General features: G+C 43.1%; 2 protein-coding genes across 6 annotated transcripts in view; one reads left to right on the top strand and one right to left on the bottom strand.

Annotated features, from left to right (window-relative positions):
• cenpp (centromere protein P) overlaps positions 1–22,063 on the top strand; it is a 125,940-nt gene that overhangs the window by 101,443 nt on the left and 2,434 nt on the right. The window lies entirely within an intron of this gene.
• On the bottom strand, positions 1,476–18,097 carry ecm2 (extracellular matrix protein 2, female organ and adipocyte specific). The gene is made up of 11 exons (XM_015958281.3): positions 17,969–18,097; positions 17,000–17,136; positions 16,764–16,919; positions 10,562–11,257; positions 9,061–9,176; positions 8,852–8,987; positions 6,910–7,067; positions 5,382–5,521; positions 5,186–5,298; positions 4,554–4,767; positions 1,476–2,112 (listed from the first exon to the last, which is right to left on the bottom strand). Exons 2-11 carry the CDS (start codon positions 17,133–17,135, stop codon positions 1,944–1,946), a joined length of 2,034 nt encoding a protein of 677 aa, XP_015813767.3. The 5' UTR covers position 17,136; positions 17,969–18,097; the 3' UTR covers positions 1,476–1,943.

Here is a 22,063-nt window from a genome sequence, read left to right as displayed (position 1 = left end):
ATCCCTTACTTAATCTTGTTATTGTTCCCGTAACTAGTCTTTTATTGTCTCTGTAACTAATCCTATTAATAATCCCGTAACTAATCCTGTTATTGTTCCCGTAACTAATCCTGTTATTAATCCTATTATCGTTTCCATAACTAATCCTGTTAATAATCTCTTACTTAATCCTGTTATTGTTCCCGTAACTAATCCTGTTATTGTTCCTGTAATTAATCCTTTTAATAATCCCGTAACTAATCCTGTTATTGTTCCCATAACTAATCCTGTTATTAATCCCGTAACTAATTCTGTTATTAAACCTGTAACTAATCCTATTATTATTCCTGTAACTAATTTTGTTATTGTTCCCGTAACGAGTCCTGTTATTGTTCCCATAACTAATCCTGTTATTAATCCCGTAACTGATCATTTTATTAATCCCGTAACTAATCCTGGTATTAATTCTATAACTAATCCTATTATTTTTTCCATAACTAATCCTGTTAATAGTCCTGTAACTAATCCTGTTATTAGTCCCATAACTAATCCTGTTATTGTTTCTTTAACTAATCCTGTTATTGTTCCCGTAACTAATCCTGTTATTAATCCCGTAACACCACCACTAACCGTCTTTATGACTGCAGATTAATTCCTGATCAATCTATCCTCATCTCCTACATCCCACCATCACTCAGGAACAAGAATCCTGGAGGTAACATTCCATCTTTTTCTGCTTGAGGACCGGGACTTCAGAGTTGACATTTGAAGTCTTATGTCATTTAAACACGACACATTTACATAAGTAGAGTTGTGACTAGAACATTTTATTCTTAGAACATTTAGAGTTTAGGAGAAAGTCAAACAGAACCATGACTGGTGATTTGGGTTTTTCCAAACAACAACAGATGCACACAACAGAACAGAGACCCAGAACCTCAAAGAGCAATCAGAACCAGCAAATAAACAACAACTTGAAAATAAGTGACCTGAGACCGTATCAGGGTCCCGTTCGAACCTGCTGCTCCACAAAAAGACATGTTGCCTAAAATATTTGTTTCATTAACTGTTAGAAACAGGAACTTTCAATTCCTCCTCAACTGAGTTGATGAAATAGATCAACCAGAACTTTATGAGAACTGAGGTGGTTAGACAGATGAGCCAGAACACTGATCTTCAGAGGTGGTACAAAGAAGGTGAACCAGAGAAAACCATGGAGGAACCCGGATTTATGTTGACCATGAAGTCCGACTATGTTCTGATCCAAATGACAAGCGTCTGTAGCTCAAGTGGTTGGTTTCTACTGGTTCTGAATGACAAGTGTCAGAACCCACAAGCCTTCTTGTTTGTTGTCTTTGGGTCTGTGTAGATGCATGTTGTTCAGCATTTCTCTGTCGACCTTTGACCTCAAACCACTCAGAGACTCATCTGCTGAGCATCATCAGAGGAAGTTAAGGTTAAAAGGACATGTTCCCCCCTCTCCAGGCTGGAGACGGAGCAGAGCGAACCTGAAGGTGCTGAGGCTGAGTCTCACTGCAGACAAATTCTTTCCATTTCTTTATTAGTATTTAACAATTTCTGCTGCAGTTTAGAGAGTTGAACATTACACCAAAGTGGGAAGCTGTGTTTGGGTTCTAATGGCTGGAAGAATTCTGTCATCTGGGCCGTGGGACTGAGCATAGCAACCTACCCAACCCAAAACAACATGTCAGAACTGAGTGAAAGAAAGTATTACTCACTTCTTATAAAAATGAAGTCCAAACATATCAGACAGAATGTTCCCAGAAGGCAAATTCCTTTAACCCTACCCCCACTTTGACGCTAAATGTTCTGCACCTCGTGTTCTGGAGGCCAGTTTTGATCCTGTTAATCGCTCCACCCATCAGGAGAATCTGAGGATCTTTTTAGGCTGATTGGAATCCAAATGCTTTGTGTTCTCAGGCCTCAAACTGACATCATTTAGCCTATTTGGTTTTCTGGGGTTTTAAAACTACGCTGGAGGCAGAGCGCACACAGGAGAAGGCTGTAGGAGAGACCTTCTGAGGGTCGATGTAGTTGTTCTCAATCCTCACTCCCACCAATGTTGCTTCCCCGCTGTGGTTCGGGTCGCAAATGCTTTCATCAGAGATGCTCCTGAAAACAACACAAGAATATGGATAAAAACACTAAGAATAACAGTTCAAACTATTTACTGCTGTTTAACTGGTTTTCTTGGTGGGATTCCCAGTAGACCCTAACTACTCGTCTGGGCCTACCAGGTCTATGTGGAGTTCTGCCCATCTGAGCATAACCAACTCAACACCAGGTAGTGATCAGCTGACAGCTCTGCTCCTCCCTTTAGCCGAGTGTCCAAAACATATGGGCTCAAGTCAGAGACATGACTACAAAGTCGATCACTGACCTTTGATCTAGGCTGCCCTGGTACTGCATGGCCTGAGGGATGTTAGAATAAGGCGTTCGTTCAAACAAAACTGCGACTTGGCCTGATTCTACTATTTATTTTTTTCATAAACTTATCTTTTAAGAGGACAAACCGCTTGAGATGTCCCATCTCATTTTCGAATGGGTCCTCTTACAGTACAACTAGAAAACAAAATATAAGAAAAGACTATTCTAAAACAACCACAAACAAAAAAAATCACAACTCCTATCATGGCACATCCTAAGTATATATAGGTAAAACAATCCAAAGCATTCCTGAAAATCAATCAAATGCACAGAAAAGTATATAGCTTAAGATAAAGTAGGTGTTCAAAAAATAAAAAAAACAAGTACAGTAGGACGTAACATGTTCATGTACAGAAGTTTCAAACAAACAAAGGGAGGTAAGAGACCTTAAAGCAGCTGGTAAGTTGTTCCGGTTCTTTGGAGCTCAGACAGAAAAAGCCAGCTTCCTATTTAAAAACAGCTTATCAAAATAAAATCTAATCTGCTCTACAAATATTGTAAAGATTTAAATGGTATTAACAATGGAAAATTCAAAAATAAACAGCAGTCAGCTAAACGTCCGCCTAGCTCCAACCAAAAGCCAGGACAGATGAGCATCCATATGACAGTGATGCGTTTGAATTGGACAATACAATAAAAAAAGACATGGGCTGTTATTAATACACTCAACAAAAATATAAACGCAACACCTTTGTTTCTGCTCCAATTTTTCATGAGATGGACTTAACCCCCAGGAGACCCACGGTTGTAATATTACAACATCAGATTTAAGTCTACAAAAATAAACCTTCCCCATTTTTTTTTCTTTTTAAAACCACATTTACATTGCCAATAGGTCCTATTGTTCAGTTCTGCAACACTATTGGCTGTTAAAATGTGTAAATAGGCCCGTTTATCTGGCCTCCTAGAACAACATGTGAAAGGTTAAAAAAAGATTTTGCAGTTGTTTTCTAAATTTGGGTCTCTGGGGGTTAAAGATCTAAAATTCATTCCAGATACACAATATTACCATTTCTCTCAAGCATTGTTTACAAATCAGTCTACATGTGTGATAGTGAGCACCTGTGCTTTGCTGAGATAATCCATCCCACCTCACAGGTGTGCCACATCAAGATGCTGATCTGACATCATGAGTAGTGCACAGGTGTACCTTATACTGCCCACAATAAAAGGCCACCCTGGAATGTGCCGTTTTTTGCTTTATTGGGGGTCTGGGGACTCAGAACCGGTCAGTATCTGGTGTGACCATCATTTGCGTCATGCAGTGCAACACATCTTCGCATAGTTTATCAGATTGTCAATTGTGGCCTGTGGAATGTTGGTTCACTCCTCTTCAATGGCTGTGCGAAGTTGTTGGATATTAGTGGGAACTGGTACACACTGTCGTATACGCCAGTCAAGCACATCCCAAACATGCTCAATGGGTGACATGTCCAGTGAGTATGCTGGCCATGCAAGAACTGGGATATTTTCAGCTTCCAAGAATTGTGTACGGATCCTTGCAACATGGGGCCGTGAACTCCTAACCCCTGAACTACTGTTACCCCACATAAAGATGGTAGAGGACTTTAAGTACATTTAAACCCTTTAAATTACTGCTATTTTTACCAACAATATTTTTTTAAAGCAGTTCCAAATTAAAAGGAGAGGTGCTGTTGAACCATGTAGATTAAAAGCATGGTTCAGGTTCCTATGGAGAGCAAACAGTCTTAACCTGTGTAAACGCTACAATAATATGATCCTAGATAAACAGAAAATGATACATTTTCATGACCATCTAATTCATTTCTGTAATAGACCGTTGTGGATGAGATGGTCCTCAACGCTGAGCTGGACATGATTCTAAATTTCTCAGTGTTTTAACCAAAGTGTTTTTGTGTGTGTGTATAGTTGTGATTGTATCCTTAAGCACCATTAAACTCTCAAGAATCTCAGCTTTCTGATAATGCAGAACATGTACATATACATAGAGGGTGGTGAAATACGTCATGTGCAGACTGGCCATCTGTGAGTTCTGGAGAAGCCCAGAACATCCAGTTTGCTTCTGGCCGGCGTCAGGACTCTGTTTTTAATTAGTGTAACCAAACAGGTTGGCTGTGGGTGGAGCTCCATTTGATTGCTTTTACCTGATCTGGTTGTTGTCCAGTCGGAGGAAGTGTAAGTTGGTCATTTCACTGATTCCAACAGGAACGTGGATCAGCTGATTGTGATCCAGACACATCTCTGTCATGGTGTGGTAGACACCAAAGAATGACTCGGGTTCCACTCCTTCTCCATCCAGCTTGTTGAAGGACAGGTAGAGGTATTCCAGACCAGGATCCATGTGGGCAAAGACAAAACCTGTGGAGGGATCAGAGTGAATCATGAAGAATAAAAAATTATCTCTAATCATTAGTTTTATACGATTAGAATGAAGGTAGGAAGTTACATTTCTATCTCATCATCAGATCTTTCATGAAGAACTTTAGAGTTCTTTTTTCATCTTTTGACTCCAAACTTACCACCACCATCATTTATTTAAAACATTAGTGTACAATTCATTGTTTTAAATGAGTTTTTTATACAGTGCTTTTCAAGATAATAACAAGGTGCTTCACAAGCATAAAAAATTATTTAGAGAGGCCAACTAAAAGTAAGATTATATATACATATATATATATATATATATATATATATATATATATATATATATATATATATATATACATAGCTTCAGTCAGCAAGATTTTTGAGTGTTGGGTATGTTTCTTGTACCTACCAGGTATCCTCTCAATTCTGTTTCCTACCAGAACCAAGTGGACCAGAGATTTGGGCAGGAACGACGGGACCAGGTGCAGCTTGTTATGCGACAGGTCAATAGACTCCAGGTTTCTACACGAGAGGATACATGAAACTAATTATATGAATTAAAGGAGATCTTTAATGGTCTGGAGAGGGGTCTATTTCTGTCTGACCTGTGGTTGAACCAGGCCATTGGGGCAATCATGGTCTCATCCAGTTTGTTGTGTCTGAGAGAAACTACGTTTAGGTTACTGGTCTGATTAAAAGCGGTCTCCGAGATTTCTTCAATTAGGTTGTTCTCAAGATACAGCTCCTGAAAAACAAGAATGGGTTCAGTCTAATCCTCTGTAGAGCTAGGTTCAATATCATTAACAAAAACGAACAAAATTACAAAACTTAGAAGTCCTTGCGGTTCTGATGGATGGATAAGCAACTACTATTTTCCAGTCTTGCCCCTGGTGTGTAACTCTTATCATAAAAGATATTAGAACTATAACAGAAACTAAAAACTCAACTGAAACTATGAATTTTCAAATCAAAAACTCATCTAGCAAAACAAAGAAAAATAAAATAGCAATTAAATCTAAAATGGAACCAAAATCCAAAACTAAATAGAATCTAATGAAAACTCTAACTATTAAAATCTTGCTTTAGAGGGGTACTGGATATAAAGTGTTCTGACGGGTTAGTTTTTAGCTTTAGCCTGGCCTGGTTAGCGTGAATGTTTAGCCTGGTCTGGTTAGCTTTTAGCTTTAGCCTGGCCTGGTTAGCGTTCATATTTAGCCTGGTCTGGTTAGCTTTTAGCTTTAGCCTGGCCTGGTTAGCATTCATGTTTAGCCTGGTAGCTTTAGCCTGGTCTGGTTAGCTGTTAGCTTTATCCTGGTCTGGTTAGTGTTCATGTTTAGCCTGGTCTGGTTAGCTTTTGGCATTAGCCTGGCCTGGTTAGCATCCATATTTAGCCTGGTCTGATTAGCTTTTAGCTTTCGCCTGGTCTGATTAGCTGTTAGCTTTAACCTGGCCTGGTTAGCATTCATGTTTAGCCTGGTCTGGTTAGCTGTTAGCTTTAGCCTGGCCTGGCCTGGTTTGCGTTCATGTTTAGCCTGGTCTGGTTAGCTGTTAGCTTTAGTCTGGTCTGGTTAGCTAAATGGTAGTGGCATTACTGTATAAATCTTAAGAAGAAGAAGAAGAAAATATCATTTCTATAGCGCCTCTCAAGATAAAAATCACGAGGCGCTTCACAAAAACAAAAAAAATGTTAAAATATAAAAAAGCATTTAGAAAATGTTTAAAAATATATTTAAAATGAGCAGAAATAGGCAATTGGGATTTAAAAGAAAAAATATTAAGAAAGAGAGAGAGAGTGAATAGGAAAGAGGGAAATCAGTGGATCCTGAGGAAGGTGGAATAGGCGGGGAGAGCAGAATAAAGAGAGAGGGGTTGAATAAGGTCATACAAAAGCAGGGACACTACTGAAGAGGATCGCAGACAGGAGCAAGGTGGAAAAGAGGAGGTTAGTGGAGAAAAGTTTGAAAAAGTGGGCGGTGACTGCGGCTAAGCCAAGCACAGGCGCCATCTTGTCGCCGACTGGAAGCGGTTAACAGTTCTGTTTTAGGGTTAGTTGGATGAAGGACTGGGTCCAAGCAGCTTCTTGGGTTTTGAAAAACAGAGAAATGGCTCCTTTACAGATTAGAGAAGTCATACCAGTAGAGACCTGGGCAGACCCTGTGGAACCATTCTGAAATGATTCCTTCCCAGTCTGAGGTAGGAAAGCTCTATTAGAGGAGTGAAGGCTTTAGGATCAACATTCCCTTCACTCAGCATGTTTCCCTCTAGCTCCAGGATCACCAGGCTGCTCAGGTCTGAAAGGTTAGAAATCAAACATTAAAAACCAAATTGCAGGTAATTTTTTTCTAATTCATATAAAATGCTGTCCAAAAATACTATTAGAAATCCCTATTGTGGATTTTTGGTTTTAAAATACATAACTGCAGACTGTTTCTAGTAAAAAGCGGCCTTTCCCAGCAAAGCTTCTAAAAAGGCTATTTTTTCTAAATCTGAACATTAGAATCCATATTTTTCTCTGGATTAAGCTAACAGGACTCCCTCAGCTGATGTCACTTGGTTTGGAAAAAAACCTTTCTCACAAAAATAACTCTAAAAACCTAAATAATTTATGTGTGTAAAAAAATGTTGAAAGAGTTTCTATTGTGTTTTTCTAACATTACCATACCAGTTTATTTATAGAGCACATTTAAAATTAGCATGGCAGCTAACCAAAGTGCTGTACAGGAGAGCGAAAGACTCACACAACGAAGTTAGCGTAGGAGTAAAATATAAAGCTAAAAGCATAAAACACACATAAAAGCAGCACATAAAATGACAATAACAGTAAACTTACCATACAACAAGTAAAAGCACTAAGATAAGAGATAAAAGACAAACAAGTAAAAACTAACTGAGCAACGTTAGTGAGCTAAAATGTACAGAAGAACATCACAAGCTGTCGCTAATAGAGAAGCGTCACACTGACATATGAAGACAGTCGAGGGAAAAGCCAGATTAAAATAGTGTGTTTTGAGGGCAGACTTAAACCTACAGAGGGGAGGTGCCTGACGCTCGTGGAGGGGCAGAGAGTTGCAGAGAGAAGGCACGCTCACCCCGAGATTTATAGCAAACCTTCGTAACAATCAGCAGCAGCTGATCAGCTGAACGAAGGGCACGAGTGGGCGTGTGGAAACGCAGCAGGTGGGCTAGGTAAGAGGGTGAAGGGCAGTTCAAAGCCTTGTAGACAAAGCAGAATTTTTAATTGAATTCTAAATTTGACTGGGAGCCAGTGTAAGTCTGCAAGAATGGGAGAGATGCGTGTGCGTCTGTTGGTGTTGGTTAAGAATCTGGCAGCAGCATTTTGAACCTTCTGTAGTCTGCCCAAGGCGGAAGCACTAATCCCAATCAGGACTGCATTTGCATAATCTAGATGGGAGGTAATGAACTTGTGGATGACTTGACTCGAGATGCAGGCGTTTGAGAATGGGCTTAAGGCGAGTGATCTGGCAAAGCTGGAAAAAGCACGACCTGACGGATGTGTTGACTTGAGGAGTCATAGACTGGTCGGAATCTAGTTCCACACCCAAACTAGAACTAGAACTAAACATTGGTTCATGGGAGTCTCTAACTTGCAATTTGCTCTTTCAAATTGCCAAGTTAGCTGCCACTGGAGTGGTTCTCCTCTTATCTATCTGAGTGTTCCTTCTCTGTGGCCATCTCCAAGTTTAGGTTCTCCACCACCTCCCTCACCTATGGTGTCCCATAAGGTTCTGTGCTGGGGCCCCTACACTTCCCCCTCTGTCTGCTTCCTCTTTAGCACAGCCTGAGCTCCTTTAAAGGACTCTCCTACCATCTTTATGCAGATGACATTCAACTGTACATCTCCTTTAAGCCCCATGGGATGTCTAAGCTGCAGCTGTTCCACACACACACAAAAGGATTTCTCTTCTCCAATTCACTCGATCTAGGTCAGTGGAATTAACTGTCTCCTGTAGAATTTGCGGAGCTGCTAAGGAAGTGACCTACAAAATGGTGGTCCTCAAGGACCTGAACTGTGGACACACAAGCATTTGGATGGTTTTTTGACAGTCATTGGTACCTTGGAAGCTATTTTCATCAATTCTGCTGAGCTTGTTCTCATTGATCTTCAATTCCTGCAGAGTGGGTGGAAGGTCAGGGGGCATGGTGTCCAGGAGGTTCTCATCCAAGTACAGTCGCCTCAGCATCTTCAGACCCTGACATAGAACATTTTGTCATTCTGGGAACCATTTACAGGTCCATATCTGGTCTAGTGGTATATGGTCTTACCTTGAAGGAGTTAGCATCGATTCCAGCCGAGGTGAGCTTGTTTTTCTTTAGGTTGATCCATTCCAGGTTGGGAATGCCATTAAAGGCTCCTGCTGGAATGTTGGTGATGTTGTTACCTGCAGATCACAAAGGTTTGAATATCAACACCTGGAAGCTGGAACACTGAGCCCTGACCATAGCCTGAACCAGGTCTAGTTGTTTTTGTTTAAGCCCTAAACTGGTACTGGGATCCCATGGGTCCCAAGATAATCATCAACAGTAAAGCATTTGGAACACTTTCTTCATAGTTATTTTATCATTTGTTTTACTCTCTGCTCCATAGGTCCAAAACCTGTCAGAGTGAAGGATATGTCTCACTTTCACCAAAATCTTTCAGAGAAAATGGCATCTGTAGGAATACAAATATGAATTATGTATGAAAACATATGGATTTGTGATTTTTTTTTTCAGGCAATGTGACCTCATTTGACTAGGACCTTACCTGTTAGGTACATTCTGCTGTCCAGACTGTACCTAACACCCAAATTATGCCTGATTGACTCCAGTTAAAAGCAAGGTGCTTTTCATAGTAGGTGTGTCTAGTAGATAGGTGCATTAGGTGTGTCTAGTAGATATGTGTAGTAGGTGTGTCTAGTAGATATGTGTAATAGGTGCTTGTAGATGTGTGTAGTAGGTCTGTGTGTTGGTGTATCTAGTAGGTGTGTGAGTGTAGTAGGTGTGTGTAATAGGTGTGTCTAGTAAATATGTGTAGTAGGTATGTAGATATGTGTAGTAGATGTGTCTAGTAGGTATGTGTATTAGGTGTGTCTAGTAGTTTTGTGTATTAGGTGTGTCTAGTAGATTTGTAGTAGGTGTGTCTAGTAGATTTGTAGTAGGTGTGTCTAGTAGATTTGTAGTAGGTGTGTCTAGTAGATTTGTAGTAGGTATGTAGTAGATACGTGTAGTAGGTGTGTCTAGTAGATATGTGTAGCAAGTGTTTCTAGTAGATATCTATAATAGGTGTGTTTAGTAGATATGTGTAATAGGTGTGCCTAGTAGGTATGTAATAGGTGCATGTAGTAGGTGTGTTTAGTAGACATGCATAATAGGTGTGTAGTAGATATGTGTAGTAGGTTTGTCTAGTACATATGTGTAGTGGGTGTGTCTAGTAGATGTGTGAAGCAGGTGTGTCTCGTATATGTATGTAGTAGGTGTGTCTAGTAGATTTGTAGTAGGTCTGTAGTAGATAAGTGTAGTAGATGTGTAGTAAGTGTGTTTACTAAATGTGTGTAGTAGGTGTGTCTAGTGGATATGTGTAATAAGTGTGTTTAGTAGATGTGTGTAGTCGGTTTGTCTAGTATATATGTGTAGTAGATAAGTGTAGTAGGTGTGTAGTAAGTGTGTTTAGTAAATGTATGTAGTAGGTGTGTCTAGTAGATTTGTAGTAGGTGTGTAGTAGGTACATGTAGTAGGTGTGTAGTAGATAGGTGTAGTAGGTGTGTTTAGTAGGTGTGTGTCTCACCCTCCAGGCTGAGGGATTTCAGCTCACTGATGCTCAGAGGTGGAAAGTGTCTGAGTTGGGCATTCTCACAGGTTAACGTAACATCAGAGATGTCACAGCCTAGAGGAAGACCTGCTCCTCCACTTCTCCTCGTCATCAGGTTCTCCTCTCCTAGCTCCGTCTCCTCCTGCTCCTCTGTCAATGCAGGAGGTATTGGGATGGGAACTGGGAGGAGGTCAGGTTCTTTTGGGGTCATCTGGAACACGTCTCCTCTGAGCCACACCTCCTTTTCCTCTGCCTCACTCTGTCGCTCCTCTGCCTCTATCCTCTGTATTTCATCCTGTTTCCTCATTTCCTCCTTTAGCTTTCTTTCCTTTTCTAATGCTTCTTTTTCTTTATTTTTCCTCTCTTCCTCCTCTCTCTGGATCTGTTCTTCCTGACGTCTCCTTTCTTCAGCCTCCTCTATCTGCTTCCTCCACTCCTCCTCTTTCTCCACCTGCAGCCTCAGAGCCTCCTCTTCCTTCCTTCTCTTGCCTTCTACTATCTTCCTCTGTATCTCCTCTTGCTCTTTCCTTTCCTTCCTTCTCTTTCTTCTTGCCTCATCTTTCTTCCTTAGGCGCTCCTCCTCCTCACGGTGCTCCACTTCCTCCCGCCACAGGATTTTCTGGATCTCCTCCTGGGTCAGCGGGACGACGGCTTCGCTGGGGTCATTGGGAACTGTGGAGTCACGAGAAGGTTCAGAATGTGGAGGCAGGAATAGCAGAGAATGTGTGTGTGTGTGTGTGTGTGTGTGTGTGTGTGTGTGTGTGTGTGTGTGTGTGTGTGTGTGTGTGTGTGTGTGTGTGTGTGTGTGTGTGTGTGTGTGTGTGTGTGTGTGTGTGTGTGTGTCTTCTCCAGCTCCACTTCCTTCCTCCGTGAAGACAGGATGTATGATGGTGCTGCTGTCTCCATCTGGATCTGGGTGTAGTAGTCTTCTGGATTGGGGCGTATCATGGACCTTGGCTGATATTTCTGCTCTAGTCCAGATCATGCAGGCACCAATCAGGTCTGAAGAGGATGGTCCAGTTTAGTGCACTAATGGTGATTTCACATTAGGGTCAGTACGGTTGGGGTAGGATCGTGTTACTCCGGTCTCATACGTGTAGTGTTCACATGTAGTTTTGAAGAAGTTCTCGGGAATGCGGAATCCTCCAGCATGTGGGCGGCCTTTAGGATGCGTGGACAAGTCCGCTGTGACCTCCATAACAAGATAAACTTTTGGAGACTGTGAATCATCTTATTTTATTAATTTGCCCCCTGTTCTCTCACTGCCGTGCATGTCCTCAAGCTCCGCTCACACACACACACACACACACACACACACACACACTCGCTGCTCTCTCCTCCCATTGAGCAGTTGTGGTGAGAACTCCATGCAGAGAAGATTGCTGCTCAGAGGACACACACGCAGCTATCTTTTCCCTTTCCCACAGGGTGGCAGCTCTGTGCTACAGAGATGTTTACTCAATAGCATCCAGGATTAAAATGAATCATGCATGCAGGAACACACACACACACACACACGCTGGCTGATTCTACTCGCCAATCGGAGGCAGTAGCTGGCCAGTCTGTCCGTAGTGTCACTTCTGTCCCAGTCGGACCTCAGAGGAAAAGCTGGGAAAACAGGGTCACCTCAGACCAGAAAACTCATATCCGACCCAGGTGTGAAACCAAATTCCGGTCCCGTACCCGACCATACTGACCCTAATGTGTAAGTGCCAAAAGTGTTAGCTCTCAGGGCCCTCATTTTTCAAACGTTGGTAGAAACTATCCTATATTCCATCTTATGAATGAAATTTTTAATGTTTTTACAAATGGCCCAAATCCTAATTTATTAAACCGTTTACAGTCATTTACATACAGAAACACCCTCAATTAACCATATTTGGTCATGCTACATCCTCTAAAGTTTGTGAGGTAAATCCCTGCATTCTTCCAAAAAAAAAATAAAACCTTAAGTGACGGTGAGTTTCAGTCCCTGGTTGCTGAAATAGAAGTTCCCTCAGCTCCGGGCGAACCAATAGGCTAACAGTAGAAGTAGTAATTGTAGTCAGGACGGAAATCAAAATGGTTTGAGATTAAACGAAATATTACAATTGTAGAGTAACAGACTGAATGTTCTATTCTGCTGTCATGTACAGTGTACATTTAAAGCTATCATCCAGGATTTTGTTATCCAACAGCGCCATCTAGTGGGTTAGACTGGGGTGGTTTTACTACCAGATAGTAGGGATGCACCGATGGATCGGCATTTGATCGTAATCGGCCGATAGCTTCCCTATCGGTTTTGATCGGAATTTTCAAAATAGATCAAAGCAGACCAATCAGGTAGGGTTGTCACGGTAACCAGTGTAGCGGTAAACCCCGGTAAAAAAAAAGTTGACAATAATAATAACCGTCTTGTTTTTTAAAAAACTATATTATCTCGGTGGGTTTACCGTGGCTGCGGTGTAGGTGCGGTGACCCTTACCAGCCACCGTATCATCGGCTGATGTTGCCGGCGGCACATGCACCTTTTGTTGTTTACAACCAAAACTTTCTTGAAGCTAAAGCTGAAATAATGGTCAAAGGAGGAGACGGCAGTGCTCAGGAGGACATTTATTATCCCTCAAAGAAGACAAAGTGGGAAGTACGGGCATATTTTAGATATTTGAAGAATGCCGCGGGAGTTTATAGAAGACGGCTATCCTGTTTGCAGCACATGCAGAAAAAGTGTCTGTGAAAGGCAGCAACGCTTCAAATCTCATGACACATCTGCGTGACCATCACCCACAACTCTACAGTCAACGCAAGGCAAGTTAACGTTAGAGTTTTAGCTAAAATGAGTACTGAGTATCATCTGATCTAATATTTTTAAATGATGACATCAAACAGACAAAAAATAAGAAGTTATGGGCAAATATTGGTATTTTAAAGACTAAAGGGGAAAAATGTAAACAAATAAACAACATAATTACAAAATAACACATTTTAGGCCAAATTTAGACACAAACTGAGGACAATATTTCCTGACATACAGGGTTTATTTAATTGTGTGAAAATATAGCACGTTTAAAAAAAATACCGCGATAATACCGAAAACCGTGGTAATTTTGGTGACAATAACCGTGAGGTTAAATTTTCACACCGTGACAACCCTAATACAGACCATTTTAGATTAGGTTACATTTCCTTTATTCCCAGATTATGTAGTTTGTACCACTAATTAAAATGTTGTAGAAAATTTCTGGCCAATCCACGTGATCGGTATCGGTGATCAGCATTCTTTGATATCGGTATCGGTGATCGGCAGCAAAAAACCTGATCGGTGCATCCCTACCAGATAGTTTCTGAGTGCAGCCACACCTGCAGCTCACTGCTCCCCATGGTGATGGGTAACATTTGGAGATGTAATTTCACCAGGGTGTGATGATGACTTTAAAGGTGCATTATGTAGAAATAAAGTAAAAATGACATCCTGTGGTAAAATGTGGTTACTGCAACCACACACACACACACACACATTCACTAATAATAAACTAATAAACAGTAGTTATGCCCCTCCTTCCTTTGTTTTGAAAGGAGAAAAACTGACTATTCCTACAGCCAGCTAGTATGAAACATGTTTCAGTAAAACCTTCTTTCCAAAAGACTAAAACTTCAGACTCTTTTGGGATTTTCTTACTGTAAAATTCTCACTATATTCTTACATACTGCACATTTAATGTATATTATAAAGACTTACTTGTCCATGAGAAAAGCTCGTGCATGCTCTGTGATTGACATTTGTGCTAAGCAGAATTCTAACGCTGTTGGTTGATACTGAACAGTGCTCGGTTCAAATTGTATAGAGCTCTACCGGACAGAGACGGCTTAGCAAAAACAAAAAACTTATTGCCTGCATTATATCCAGTGTTGGGCATCTTACGTTAAAAAAGTAATTAGTTACAGTTACAAATTACTCTTGCTAAAAAATAATTGAGTTAGTAACTCAGTTACCACGTTGGAAAAGCAATTAGTTACCTAGTGTGGCAAGGTGGAGAAACGAGGGCCCAGGCGGGATTCGATCCCCAGACTACCAAAGAAACTGTGACCTTGTACAAAAATGATTTTATAACTGAATGATTCTGACTATCTAGAACAAATATGTCAGATATCTGAAATGCTCATTCAGTAAGAATCTTCTCGTGGATATCTGGACTGTTAATTTCTACCAGGAACAATAGAAAAAATAAGAACTTTAAACAATAATGACTGTTTGGATAGGAAAGATTCATTTGAGTCTGGACAATCCAACAGAAAGAAAACGTATTTAGATCATCTATAATTAATGGGCCCTGAGGGTAACAAGCCCTAGAGGGTAATGGGCCCTGAGGGTAACAAGCCCTAGAGGGTAATGGGCCCTGAGGGTAACAGGCCCTGAGGGTAATGGGCCCTAAGGGTAACAGGCCCTGAGGGTAATGGGCCCTAAGGGTAACAGGCCCTGAGGGTAACAGGACTTGAGGGTAATGGGCCCTAAGGGTAACAAGTCTTACAGGTAACGGGCCCTGAGGGTAACAAGCCGTACGGGTAACAGGCCCTGAGGGTAACGGACCCTGAGGGTAACAGGCCCTGAGGGTAATGGGCCCTAAGGGTAACAGGCCCTGAGGGTAATGGGCCCTAAGGGTAACAGGCCCTGAAGGTAACAGGCTCTAAGGGTAACAGGCCCTAAGGGTAACCGGCCCTGAGGGTAACGGGCCCCGAGTCCTCCAGTGAGTTAGAGAAGAAGCTCTCTGGATCTGTTTTGACTGGGGCCTGTTTCTCATCTGGACCTGCTAATGGTACGCTCCAGTACGGCTGCAGGAGCAAGTAATTAAAGAGGCTTGGGTAGTTTCTCCAAAAGGCTGTGGCTCTATTATTTCTGTCCTTTAGTTGTGAGCAGGTGGTCACCCTGTCATCTCAGCTGGAGCACTCCTACTTTAGAGCTTTTCTCTTCTCTCTAAAATATCATCTCTGCAGCCCACAGGCTCGTTTTTGCTGTCATGATTGCAGGTTTTGGATAAATAACAGTAGGATCTGATTCACCAGTTATTTGGAGTCTTACTGCACCCCTTCCTGTTCTCTTTTGCTATTGGACAATAGATTCCTCCATCTTCTGCCCCACAAATGTAACGCTTTTCAGCTTTTTTCCTCGTGAAACGTAAAATGGTGGAAATTAGATTAAGACACGTCCATAAGGCTGTCATAATTTATGCTAAAGAATTGCTGCAATAATTAATTTTATGTGTGTGTGATGTTATGTTTTTTTTATAATTTATGTATTTTAATCTGAAGAAATGATTTTAAAGCTAATGCTAGCACACTGCTGCCAACCACTATGATAACATTTTAACATGGAATGTGCTACTACTAGTTTACCTGTTGAGTTAATGATACATTCACTAGGATAAAGGCAGCAACAAAGGCTTTTAGTAAACTTGTCTTTCAGACATCACTGCAGCCATAAGATTCTTCTCATTGCTCTGGGCTGCATGGATGTAATTTTGGGGGGGGGGACAGGGGGGACATGCCCCCCCCCCACTTTTTCCAAAGTCAAGTTTTGACCCCTGCACTTTTTACCATCCAAAAACAATATTACGCTATATTAAATTGACACTGGTTGAGCTCTAGGACCAAGCGGAAAACAACCCTTTGTGTTGAAGCCGGTTTCCCATTAGAACATACTGTAAAGATACCCCCCCCCCCCCCCCCCCGTGTCCCCCCACTTCTAAAGTGAAAATTACGTCCATGCTGGGCTGACAGCAGCAGAACCACGGTAGAACCGAACCTCTGCAGCTGAGCAGCAGCAGAGTTCTGCCCCCTTCCTTCTAATTAAAGTGTGTCCCATTCCCAGAGGGGGATGATTCCCAGCTAGCAGATGTTGTTTCCCTCTCCCCGTTTGGGAATGTGATGATTTGTCATTAAATGACTGAGCGGTGAAAACAGGTAGCTTTTGTTCTGGTTCTGGGTCTGGTTAGGGGTTTAGCCTGCCTCTGGGTGATCCAGTTCTGACGAATCCAGGTTTGGGTCCAGAAGGACCTGGACTCGTTCAAATCAGAACCATCATTAAAGAACCAAGATTGTTAAATTATTTTCTTTCTGTTTCTGAAGCTGATGAATGAAAAGTCAAAAGAATGATTAGTGGTAGGTTTTGCTGACCTTTATCCGAGTCGAGGTTGTTACTGACCTGGAATAACGCTGTAGCTGGACTGCTGATCCTTGGTGCTCCGATAAACTTTCAGAAAACCAGAACTTCCTTGGTTTGCTGCTGGTTTCTCTAGGATGTTAGGACCAGGAACCAGTCTGATCTTCAGGGGTCTGGAACGTCCCTCTCTGGTTCGGCCTGCAGCACAAACTGGGGTTATAGTACGGTTCTGATCCGGGTTAGGTAGTCTCCACACAGGAAGTGGGTAGCTAGCTCACCCTTTCCATCTCTCTTCCTCTTCCCTCTGTGACCTTCTTCTCCCTGGGGGTTTGGAGGTCTCCCCCCGGCCTGGACGTCTGGAACGACCAGGACCACCGTCAGCCACAGACCGACCCCCACCAGCCACCACCTCATCCTGCACAGCAGCAGATCCAGGATCAGGTTTCAGTTCAAATCAGTCAAACCATTTTCTAAGCTGCTGGTTCAGGATCAGAGGTCAGTGCTGCTCTATCAACACACAACTCACAACTAATATAGTCTAAGTCTTCCCAAGTGGAGCTGTTCAGACACCAGTAAGACCAGTAGAGACAGAGTTTTACCTGCAGCAGCTTTGGAGAGAAGAAGCTTTGAGTCCAGCTGCTGGGATCATTATAGCCCAGTGTGTGTGTGTGTGTGTGTGTGTGTGTGTGTGTGTGTGTGTGTGTGTGTGTGTGTGTGTGTGTGTGTGTGTGTGTGTGTGTGTGTGTGTGTGTGTGTGTGTGTGTGCGTGCGCGTGCGTGCGTGCGTGCGTGTGTGTGTGTGTGTAATGACTACTCTAACACACCAGACCTGTCATTATTAAAACAGAGGGGACACACGCCTCCACTCAGCTGATTGTTTGTCTTCTGTCTGATTCTTCTGGATGTCGGTGGAAAATGGAGTCTGGTTCTGGTCCAGATCGTCATCCGGTTCAGGACAAACACCAAAACTAATGTTTGTCTTGCTGAGGTGAACCAGTCACAGACCTGCTGAAGCTTTACACGGTTCTGCTCCACACAGCTGGTTCTGGTGCTGGACCACCACAGGAAGCCGGGGTGGGGGTGGGGGTGGTGGGGGGTGGTAGCAGTTTCTGGATGAACAGGTTCAGATGGAGAAGCCAGAAGATTTGAGATCCTCCAGATTTTGATTCAGCTGATAGGGGCATCAAGGACCGGCCATAATCAACGTATTAATACTCCAAAGACATGTGGACAGTGTCTCTGCCTCACCTGCTACATGAAGACAGATCCCCAACCGCAGCTTCTCCTGTCTTCCTTTGGTTCTCCTCTGGTTCTCCTCTGCTCCTCCTCTGGTTCTCCTGCAGCTGCAGCAGTGGTGTGTGTCTGGCTCAGTTGTTGTGTTGAGCTGAACAGGGAGGAGGGTGAGACAGGTCCAACATGTCTCTTCCTGTCTCCACGAGGACGCTGCCAACATGCTGCAGGCAATCTGAGCCGATGCTTTACAAATGGAGCCCAGAAAAGAGTTTGTCTGTAGGTCAAAGGTCGTGTGATGCTAAAGTTCTGGAAGAAAAGAGATCCTGAAACGTCAAACAACTTCACGGTTCTGATCTCTAACCTGTGGGATCGGTCAAAGCCGAACGGGTTGCCACTAATAATGATCACTGGAACAACAGATTGGTGAAGAAACATTTGAAAGTAAATCTGTAAAATAACGTGACCTACGAGGGCAGCAGTTGTTCGGGAGGTAGAGTGGGTTGTGGGACTGATCTGAGCTCCCTCCAGGGTATTCTACTGTTGACACCTGCCTCTGTTGGTGGTGGTCAGAGGGGCTGATGGCATCCTTGCCTCTGTGAGACTGCCCCCAGGGCTACGTAGTAGCCTAGCATCACCGACAGTGCTCTATGCCCATTATTATAATTAATTACTGGTTCTAGCCATCGACATTAATATATGGACAATGGGTTTCCATAGGCTCCATATCACTTTTTTGAGGCCAAATGGGAGGTGGCCACCACCGCCATTTTGACCGTGTCACAGGTTCCGTCAAGCCCAGACAATTCCACAAAAGGGAAGAGAGGAGGAGCTGAGGGTGGGGCTGTAAGGCTGGGATCAACTGACGACACCCGGTTGAACTAGCTACAAGCTAACCTGAAGCTAACCCAAAGCTAATGCGGAGGTGGGAGCTAAGCTAACGGGGGTAGCAACCTAGCTACAACCGGGGTTAACTGTGCACAACACCAGAGCTTCTGAGTCAGAGATACGCCGGGCTGACCACTGGGTAAAACCGGGTGGAACACAGAGGTCTCCGAGACCTGTGGAAAGGTTTCCATCCCAGAGCTCCACGTCAGCAGCACACAGAAGCCGCGATCTGACAGAGATGCGCCGAGCTGCGGGGAGAAGTAGCCTATTTTGGCGGTTCTGGCTTGCCATAAGAACCAGCCGTCAGCCCGCCGCAGCACACAGAAGTCACGATCAGTCAAGAGATGGACCGGGCTGCAGGTAGAAACAGCCGGCATTCCGAGCTGTGGTAGCCTCATGGAGGGGGCCATCGGCGAGCACACTGCTGCTAACCACTTAAACATTCTCCCTCTCCTGATAATAACATTTTACTCTCTTTGACATTGAATGTGCTACTACTAGTTTACCCGTTTAACTATAGATTCACTAGAATAAATACAATAAAGTTTATCTCTCACCAAATAGAATATTTACTAAGAAACCACAATGAAGCCATAGAAACACTACTTGTGTGTGTGTGTGTGTGTGTGTGTGTGTGTGTGTGTGTGTGTGTGTGTGTGTGTGTGTGTGTGTGTGTGTGTGTGTGTGCGTGCGTGCGTGCGCGTGCGTGCATGCATGCATGTGTGTGTGCTCTGTCTTCTCCATCCCCAGTGAGTCATGGTGGATAGGTGCTTATAGAGCTCCGGGAGTTGACGTCACTTCTCCCGGCATGCAACAGTTCAAATCGGCGCCATATTGGCAGGCAGAAGTCCGCAGCTGGACTATTTGTTATTGTCAGAAAACTCAATCAAACGGGAAATATGGTAGATTTCTGTTGTGCCCCAGGATGCCAGAACAGAAGCGGCTGATATAAGAGATTAGCCTTCTACAGGATTCCCCAAGATCCGGAACACTGCAAACATTTGATCATTGCAGTCAAACTCGCTAGTGACCGGGCTAAAATGAAGCTGTGGGATCCCGAGAGTAAAGGTTTTCGCTTATGCAGCGACCACTTCATATCAACTGTGTGTGGTATTTATTTTAAATGCTTTTATTACGATTCTTAGTGGGCTTCCTAAACTTATTTCGGCGTGGCTTTTTCTGTCTTATTACTCATAGCAACAAGTAAACATCACGTAAAACGTGAGCCTCGTGATTTCTGCGTGCTGTCGTTTCCGTGTTTTATGATCACAGCAATCAACCGGCTAAGCTGTATTTCATTTTAAGCAATGGTTGATCAATTGTCAGATCACACATAAAAAGCTCTTTGGATTGCTATTATCTGTCTCACCGAGACAGATCTCAGACAGATCCTGAGACGCTCCTGCCTGACATATTTATTTTATTCGCGGAAAAAAAATCAAACTAGTGATTTCTCTTGGCGTTCAGTTTATACATTCAAACAGCACAGCACTCTATTTAAACTTCTTACATGTATTTGTCCATCCATCCATCCATTTTCATCTGCTTATCCGGAGTCGGGTCACGGGGACAGTTGCCTAAGTCGAGAGGAACTTCCCTCTCCCCAGCCACTTGGGCCAGCTGCTCTGGGGAAATCCCAAGGCGTTCCCTGACCAGGTCCACTCCGATAGCTTCTGGCGTTTTTAAAAAGTATCCCAGCAGCATGGAAAGGGCCGGAGATGTTTAATCTATTTACTTTCTGACTATATAAAATGATTTATTCGGTTTTAAAGTGTGAAGTAAACTCCAACGGAGTAAAATCCAAGCCGATCCCGTTCATTTTGTTTACCTTTGTTGCCTGCCAACATGGCGTCTACTCTCTGAGAGTCACGTGACGTCCAGAGCTCTATACTGAGCCAGGATCCTCTGGAGGTTTCTTCCTGTTAAAAGGGAGTTTTCCTCTCCACTGTCGCTACATGCTTGCGTAGTATGAGGATTGCTGTAAAGACTCTGACACTAGTCAGTGACCCGATGCAACCTGCTGGGTTCCTTATATAGGAAACTTTTTACTGATTGGCTTAATGACCTGACCAGTTTTGGAATGTTTACTGTGTGAAGGTCCTTGAGACGACTCGTGTCGTGATTGGGCACTTTAGAAATAAACTTAAATTGAATTGAATCCAGTTTATAAAAAATGAATTGACTTCTTTTCCCTAAACTAATGATTATACATGACAAGATATGAATGAAAAGATGGATATGAAGTGATTCAATGTGAGGTGTGAAATGATGGAAAGGAAGCTAGATGTTTTAGCAAAACCTTTCTTAAGTATCTGAGAGAATTTGTGAAGACTGGGTTGTAAAATAAATTTGGCTGTTTGTTGGGTAGACTGGAGATTTGTTTATAAAAACCATCAGACGCCAGTGTGCAGGCTACAATACCCTTTTGTATGCGTTGCTCCCGGCGGTCCTCTAAGATCCCGACACTGCCCGCTGTCACTCTGACCCTTGGCTCAACGGTCATACCCGTGCTGCCATGTGGGAATGTAGGAGATGTGAGCGGTGGTGGAGAAAGGTTAAACCTCCAACCTCCTTCCAGCTTCTCCGGGTGGCCTGCAGAGGTGGAAAGTAACAAATTACATTTACTCACTTTACTGTAATTAAGTAGCTTTTTCGAAATCTGGGTGTTGTGATTGATGAACACCTGACCTTTAAGATCATGCTACCTCTGTTGCTCGTTCATGCCGCTTTGCGTTGTATAACATATGAAAGATCAGACCATACCTAACACAACAAGCCACCCAGCTCCTGGTACAATCTACTGTCATCTCCCGCCTCGATTACTGCAATGCCCTTCTAACTGGTCTTCCAGGCTGTACTGTGAGACCTCTTCAAATGGTCCAGAATGCAGCGGCGCGTCTGGTCTTCAATCAGCCCAAAAGAGCACACGTCACCCCTCTGTTCATTGAGCTCCACTGGCTACCGCTAGCAGCACGCATCAAATTCAAATTGCTAACACTAGCATACAAAGTCCGAGATGGTACGGTTCCCATCTACCTGAATCCTCTTGCAAAGGCTTACGTCTCGGCCCGGCCGCTCCGGTCATCACAGGATTGTCGGCTAGCAGTGCCTACACCACGCTCAGGACAATCCAGACTCTTCTCATGCATCGTTCCACAAATGTGGAATGACCTTCCAAGCACTACCAGAACTGCGGCTTCCTTTTCAATTTTCAAGAAACTTCTG

Source organism: Nothobranchius furzeri, chromosome 3, assembly GCF_043380555.1.
Source record: "Nothobranchius furzeri strain GRZ-AD chromosome 3, NfurGRZ-RIMD1, whole genome shotgun sequence".
Lineage (NCBI taxonomy): Eukaryota > Metazoa > Chordata > Actinopteri > Cyprinodontiformes > Nothobranchiidae > Nothobranchius > Nothobranchius furzeri.
Note: the sequence above shows the minus strand (reverse complement) of the source record. Positions and strands in the feature narration are given on the sequence as shown.